Source organism: Balaenoptera acutorostrata, chromosome 8, assembly GCF_949987535.1.
Source record: "Balaenoptera acutorostrata chromosome 8, mBalAcu1.1, whole genome shotgun sequence".
NCBI lineage: Eukaryota > Metazoa > Chordata > Mammalia > Artiodactyla > Balaenopteridae > Balaenoptera > Balaenoptera acutorostrata.
Window position 1 is genome coordinate 19,428,082 of NC_080071.1, and position 7,552 is coordinate 19,435,633.

The following is a 7,552-nucleotide window of genomic DNA, read 5'->3' on the forward strand; positions in this document are numbered from 1 at the left end:
ATTTGAACCAGACCCTTGTCTTTCTTAGGTTACAAGAATCAAACAGCCACCCATCACCATTATACTTACAGTCACTAAGCTCTGTGGCCTTAGTGTAAGATGGCAGAATAGGGCAATGGGCACTAATGCCAAATAATAGTTTCAGTGCTCTTCTGCAACTACATTGCCTCATTCATGAGCATTAAGCATTTACTCATTGAACATACCCTGAAATAGTCTTGTTGATAAAATCTTTCATAGTTGGTTAATCATCTGGTAAGAGCACAAAACTAAAAGGGCCAGGGTTACTATATTTTGGAGCCCAATTAGAGCTAGTTGCTTGGCCACATCAAATGACCACAGACCTCCCACCTCACTCAAGTTCCACAGGAATTGGCTGCCTCTGCTGGAATAATTCAAAATACAGGCTCTGTTGATGGTAGGTTAAGAATATGGTCCTGGGGCTTCCCTGGTGGCGCAGCGGTTGAGAATCTGCCTGCCAATGCAGGGGACACGGGTTCGAGCCCTGGTCTGGGAAGATCCCACATGCCGCAGAGCAACTGGGCCCGTGAGCCACAATTACTGAGCCTGCGCGTCTGGAGCCTGTGCTCCGCAACAAGAGAGGCCGCGATAGTTAGAGGCCCGCGCACCGCGATGAAGAGTGGCCCCCGCCTGCCACAACTAGAGAAAGCCCTCGCACAGAAACGAAGACCCAACACAGCCATAAATAAACAAATAAAAATTAATTAAAAAAAAAAAAAAAAAAAAAAGAATATGGTCCTGTTCCATGATGGATAACATAATACTGTGCTTTGAAGTTAAGTAGAAAATAGTAGGGGTCACCAGTAATCCAAAAAGAAAATAGCTTGCCCAAGTGAAAAGATTTAGAGGCTTTAAATGAACAGGTAATTGTCCTAGTGCATCAATCTTCTACCTAAATTTGTCAATAAAAGACTGATTTCCCTGTCTTTATTCTGAAAACTTGCATTGTCGAGAATGAAATGCATAGATTCTATAGATTAAGCGTGACAGACTTTTATATGGTCAGGTTGTGAAGTATCTGTTTGAAAGAATAAAAGGAAAAAATTCAAAATTGAGTCTCATAAACACTAAATAATAGTATATGATACCATGGAAACATATTATATGATAATAAAGAATTAAAGAAAGTGCCTTTAGAATGTGTGGGATTTGTTACACATAAATAAGCAATAATCTGAGAAGGGCTAACCCAGGGTTTTTCACAAAATGAAAAATAAATAAACAAAGGGTTGAATAGTACAATGAAGACTGTATTACATTCAGACAATAAGGAATTGTCTTTTTATTTCTAGGGCCAAAAGAAACGTCTTTATCTGTGGTGACAGAAAGCTCAGGGTAGTATATATAGAAGCATGAAATGAAAAATTATGGAACTATCTAAGAATATAAATATAGACTCTCCCTTTTCATAAATATTCAATACATTATTTGACACATTGGTTTGAGTGAAGCTTCACAAGCACAATTTTAAGCATCTTGATTTGGGCTGAGGTCCAGTAAATTATATATTCCCAACAACCATCAGAGCTTTCTCACTAAAAATACATGCTCACACTCTACTTTGAAAATATTCTAAGATAATTATTTCCCTTTTCATAGTAACTAGTACAGTTATGACTAGAGTTGTCTCAGGTTTCTAAGGAAAGAAAATTATTCTGAGATACTCTTAATAGGAGAAAGTGTAGTAATAGAGAGGGGTATTTTCTTAAAATTGTGCTAAAGCTGTCATTTTCATGTTTAATGACATTAACTGTGCTAGACAAGATTTTATTTTCAGTCTCAGAAATAATCTATCTGATATAACTCTTTAGTCAATTGCCCACCAATCTTCCAGCCCCTCCCTGTGGCAATCTCACAATGGATTTAATTCATCTTGAGAACATAAAGCCAACATTTAGTAAACAGAATTTTCCTGACTGACAATTGCTCAGCCCCTCTAGTGAGAAAATTCAGTGAATGGTAACACCTAGGAAGGCAGCCTATACAGAATTTCACTCTGTAGATGCCAAGAAAAACAACATAAAATCTGAAGATAATAGGAAAGGCAAAGTATTTTGGAAAGTTTATTGCCGGAGTCTATAAAACCACGTTTTAAAGAAAGAGAGATTTGATACCAGACTTTCTATCACCCTCAGTGTACAGGAAGAAAGACACCAAAAGAAATACATTTCATTTCAAATAGTCCTCTTTCATTTGATGACTACATTTCCCAGCATTGCTACTTTTAAAGTCAAACTGTTTAGTGCTTAGCACACAGGCTATATTAGTGAGGATTTAAAAAGCAAATATCCAAGAATGAATCTAAGGCTTTTTGATTTGAGGTTACCGGACTGAGTTTTGCCTAGGGTTATTTCCACATTATTCTACAGTGAAACAGAGGTTAAGCTTCCACTTCTTTATAGGGGATGACTCAAGGCATACAAAGATGCATCTCAGGAAAATAGAATTAGCTTTTGCTTTAGTGGGCATGAGAACTTCTCAGTTCCAGTTAGTTTATAAATGCATCATAGACTCGAATTCATCAATTCTTTGCTTGGTGTTCCCCTTTCTGATTTTCCGATAGGATATCGTATTGTATCTTGAATAAGCATTTCTGGAAATATCACCCTTCTTCCCAAAGGTTGACTGCTCATCAGGTGTGACAGGTTGGGAACTGGGGCTGCTCAGTGGGGAGTCCTCACTTGTATCGCCTTCCTCTTTTAACTGAGAACCCTCTTCATTTTTTTTCTTAAATTCTATCACTCGAACTTCATCTTCATCATCTTTGCAATCATCATCATCATCATTATTAATTTCTTCATCCCAAACCTCTTGCTTAGAATGTAACACATCAACTTGGCTAGGTTTCCGAAATCCTAACCATTCAATTTCCATTGCCTGATGTTGAGTTTTGTTCTTCAGATCCTCATCTTCTCTCTCTCCTAAAGGTTGTTGAGCAATCCTTTCCTTTTGTCTACTTAGTTCTTGGTTACTGCTGCTCGAAGGAATCTTCTCCCACTGATGTCCTGTGGCAAAATCAATTGGTAATTGATATGTGTAGAGATTTCAAAATACCACAGATTCTCCAGATTATATTTCTGGACAATTGTTTTCCACCAAACATTTTATGGGATATTGTTTTGTGGGTTATTAATATGTTTTACACAATAAAACAGGCTACACCATCAAATTAGCTTGGAAAACACTGCATTAAACACAATTAAGTAAGCCTCTTCAGAATTTATCCAAGCCTTTAAAATACTAATGAATATTAGCATCCAGCAACCCAACCTCATTTGACTATGGAACATTTTTGTTGTGGACTACTGTATCTAGTGATACTGGTATTCCCTGAGACACACTTTTTAAAATCCTGTCTAGCCTGTCATGAGTGGATATGTGAATATATTAAAAAATATTTGGACCTAGCTCCTACACACATACACACACACACACACACACACACACACACACACACACACACTCCTCAAGGAAAATTAGAAAAAAGGCTTTCTTCCAACAGTAAAAATAATGAAATAATGACTGCCAGTGACTGGTCACACTCAGAGTAGCAAATTCAGTGTTTACCACCATGCTTCTCAGAGTTCTCATGTCCTAAAGTACCGGGTACGGAGGAGGAGCAGGGAACCACAGATGGCCAAGAGTCACGTGCTGGGCTAATGGAGGCATCAAGTCCACCAAAGGACACATGATATGGCCTAAGATCTGCCACTGATTTCTAGTGAGTCAAGATTTTAAAATCATGTTGAGGTCATATCTACATAGTGTTAGGTTAGCCTATTATTTTAGACATGTCCTTAACCGACAACTAATTAACTTAAGTTGTTTGGTACCATGCAGTGACTTTTAAGAGGCTCATTTAATTCATTGCAAATTTCACTTTTCAAACACATCCTGTCAGCATATCCTCAATAATATTTATTGAGCATGAGAAAATGAATTAATAATAAGAGAGTAGAGGTTGTTCTCAGAGCTTTCAGCCCTGAAGGACTTCTGTGGGAAGCTTCAGGCTGCAGTGCACATGACTCAGGGCTGTGTTCACTATTCCCTTTCAACACCATAACAGTCTTTATATAAAGCGAGAGGCACTGTTCCTCTTTGCCCTTCTCCTCCACAATTTCCTATTTTCACTGAAGGATGCTGACAAGTCCATTTCCATCAGAGATTTTTCATTCTCTTTTCGTTTTGTTTTCTCAACTATAGGAATCAGATTGTAAACTTACACAAAGAGATAGAATTGGAGGTGGTTCATCACTCCTCATTAGCTGTGCACAGCTCCTATCAGGCCCCTGGCATCCAGTCAGTGTTCTTTACATCATAAATAAATATGTATTAGAATGTTTGCTATAATTTTAAGCTTTGTTTTGTTTTCTTCTTTTCCATAAAAACCAAAGAAACTGATCTTTTTGCTCGTATTCGTGACTTGGGCATGGAGTTGTCATGCATGAAATTACTTCTTGACTTTATAATTCTTTCTAAGTATTTTTAACATCTTCCTATTTTTCAACTCAGGAGTATTCTCTTTGGGAACTTTATAGCTGTTTGCCATTGTGAAAATAAAAGACACCCAAATGTGTCCTTCTAACCCTACAGGAAGAACATGTTCCACCGAACACAAAGGGATTCATGCAGGGAAAAATTCACCCTGAGACCATCCCCTTTAAAAATCCAGACTGCTTTTATTCTTTATTTAAAGGAAATGAAAGATCATAGAAAACTATTGTCTCCAGTGACTTTCTGATCAGAAATTTGAAAGGGGCTCTAGTTGAAAGGTTGAGATCCCTGCCTCTCAGAATTTGCTTGCTCATTGGCAGTAGAAGGGTTAGGGTGAGAGGTTATTTAGTCCATTTCATGGGGTCTAGGTCTTATAAATTATCTGTGATAATGTAAGAGCTTGACAATGACTGTTGCTTACTACATTCTTCTTTGAGTGACTACACAGTGGACCACCATATGTAGTCAGCAGACAGTCTGAGAGGTGTCCGGGCAAAGGGGACAAACCCAGGAAACTGCCAACAACCTTGTCCTCCTAGACATGTACTATTTTGTGTGATGTTTTAATATTTGAACCAATAATCTCTTCAATGTTTTACTTGTTAAGGTCCTAACTAAGCTAAATCACTTAGGTCTACCAAGCTGACTTCAATTTTGAGATAAGATGTCTATGGCTGCAAGAGAGGATTAATTGATAGATTTTTATCTTCCACTTTATTTTGAAATTGTTTGAATGTAGGTGTCTCCTTAGAAGTCTAAAAGATTTTGTGTCTGTTAGACTCTTGAGTTTATTTGAAAAGTAATATAGTCATTTAAAAATCAATGTTCTTTTTCTTCTCCCATTTTTCTGAAAGAACACAATTAAAATTAACTTCATCACCTGGAAGATTTCTTTGACAAGAATTAGGTAACCATTTTGTGCTTACAACAGAGGCCTAGAATTTTCCTATAGATCAAATAAATTTATAAGTTTATTTTAAACAGTATGCCAACGGTAAACTTTTAAGATAAACCCATTTTTGAAACGTTTACATCTTGCAAGGCACCTGACACAGATTTGAAGACACTTAATCGAAAGGAAAGGTTTATTTAGTAGACTAACTTATTAAGACGCAGATATCATATCGTCAGGTCGAAGCGTGCTAATCAGTTATACCAATCCATGCAGTCTCAGTCTTGAAGAGTGTGTAATGCTTTCTAAGGTGAAACCCACAGATAAATCCAGAATCCCTTATCTGCCTATAGCAGCTTTGTGTTTTTGAAAGCATTACCTGGATTGCTTTTTCAATACCACACTCACGTAACATCCCATGCAAAAACTGTCTTCCACATTCTATCAAACAATTTCTGTGTACAAAATGGAAGTTCCTCTTACCTTCTCTGAATGTCATTTCATCAACACTTGTTTCTTGGAGAGAAAGATCTGTGATAGCCTTATGAACAATATAGAGATTCTCTTCTGGTTTTTCTGGGAGGAAAAAAACCCAAAAGATTAATATTTTAACAATTAAGTAGTCTAAGATAAATAAATTACCAATTAAGACTCTAACAAGGTAGATGTCTTTGATTTTTGTGGTCACTAAAAATAACTATTTCACTCTTCAAACTCATTTCTTCACTGATTCCTTTTATTTATAAGCATAACGATAACCTCTCCTTAAATGTCTACTTAAGTTATAGTACCACGAATTCAGACACTTTCAGGTAGATTTAGAAAGAGAAGTTGAATTTATGAATTCATTCTGCCTGAATAATAATGGTGCTGTCCATATAATAATAAATAACAGTAGTTAACATTTAACCAACAGTAATTTTCACAACAACTGTACAAATATCAGAACTATTATTCTGCCTTCTTCTAATGAGAAAACCAAGGCTTCGGGAAGTCAAGAAAGTTGTCTAGGGTCACAGAGCTCTCAAATAAGTGAGCCTGGATTTGACCCAGGGCAGAGGTTTAGTCCTTACGCTCTGCAGCCCCCGTAGGATAAGGGACTGCATTTGGGCAGGGGCAAGGGTGGGAGAATGTGCAGCTTATTCCTGTCATAACAGTTCATCCAAAGATTCCTGAGTGAGTTTACAAATCAAATCAAGCAAATTATAGAAAAGGAAAATGCTTTACCTTTTAGAATCTTCTCATCCATGGACGAGTTCAGCAGTATGTTCTCTTGTAATTTTGCACTTTTCTCCTGATTTCCTTCCGTGGGTTCGTCTTCAAGACTAGATTCTACCCTGCAGTGTGGTGGGGTGCCATCCATACCACTGGCTTCTTCCGTGATTTTAGTGATTTTTTGTTGACCGTTTTCAGGGGGTGTATCCCCATTACACTCAACCTGACTGAATGTCACTGGAACGTCTGTCATGATGTACAGTTGAGTCCGACTTGGAGAGAGCTTTGGGGAAGATCCTTGATAAGTTCTCTTGCCTTCAAATCCAGCTCTTACTCTAAGGACACAAATGATTTCCTTTAGTGCATAATAACAAGCTTCTTTTCCTGAAGGTGTGCAGATAGAGCATAGCACAAAAGTAATAGAATTTGTCAGATTTGCCACCAACCCATGAGCAAGAATCTGGCCAATCACCACCTTTTTTGTTGCTCCGCAGTCCCACTTGCAGAATTAATGGCAGCCTTTTGATTTACATAAACAAACAATCCGAGGCAATCAGCCTTTTGTGTTGGCATGTACAGGGGGACTTTCAGCTTGTCAGTCCCCCTCTGGGAACAGAGATTTTTGTCCCTTTTCATAATGGCCCTTTGTCATTTTCCTTGTAACAGGAGCCACAATTGTTCCACAGCTTTAATCCAGAGAGAATGACCACCTTGAGGCATATTAGTTCTGTGTAACCAGCTTAACATTTCCAAACAGATTTTGTTCAAGTACAACCTCAGCTATTTTGTAAAGGACAATGGCTTCGTTTCTTATTTATTAAAGAATAAAAACAGCTTATCAAAAACCTGTAAACAGGACAACTTTATTGTAAGTGGCTCTGGCAGCAGATTCCATGGTATGCTTTCGGGAGCCCAGAGAAGTAGATCTAA

General features: G+C 37.7%; 1 protein-coding gene across 1 annotated transcript; it reads right to left on the reverse strand.

The window, feature by feature from the left end:
* Positions 1-2,052: 2,052 nt before the first annotated feature.
* Positions 2,053-7,017, reverse strand: ERMN (ermin). The gene is made up of 3 exons (XM_007183109.1): positions 6,635-7,017; positions 5,891-5,983; positions 2,053-3,026 (listed from the first exon to the last, which is right to left on the reverse strand). Exons 1-3 carry the CDS (start codon positions 6,873-6,875, stop codon positions 2,515-2,517), a joined length of 846 nt encoding a protein of 281 aa, XP_007183171.1. The 5' UTR covers positions 6,876-7,017; the 3' UTR covers positions 2,053-2,514.
* Between the last annotated feature and the right edge of the window lie 535 nt (positions 7,018-7,552).

What these genes read in the sequence shown, in the direction of transcription:
- ERMN (XM_007183109.1), bottom strand. Translation starts at nt 6,875, where the DNA reads ATGACAGACGTTCCAGTGACATTCAGTCAGGTTGAGTGTAATGGGGAT. An exon ending in GGATGAGAAGATTCTAAAAG is followed by an intron (nt 5,984 to 6,634) that starts GTAAAGCATTTT and finishes TTTTCCTCCCAG; the next exon opens with AAAAACCAGAAGAGAATCTC. An exon ending in TGAAATGACATTCAGAGAAG is followed by an intron (nt 3,027 to 5,890) that starts GTAAGAGGAACT and finishes ATTTTGCCACAG; the next exon opens with GACATCAGTGGGAGAAGATT.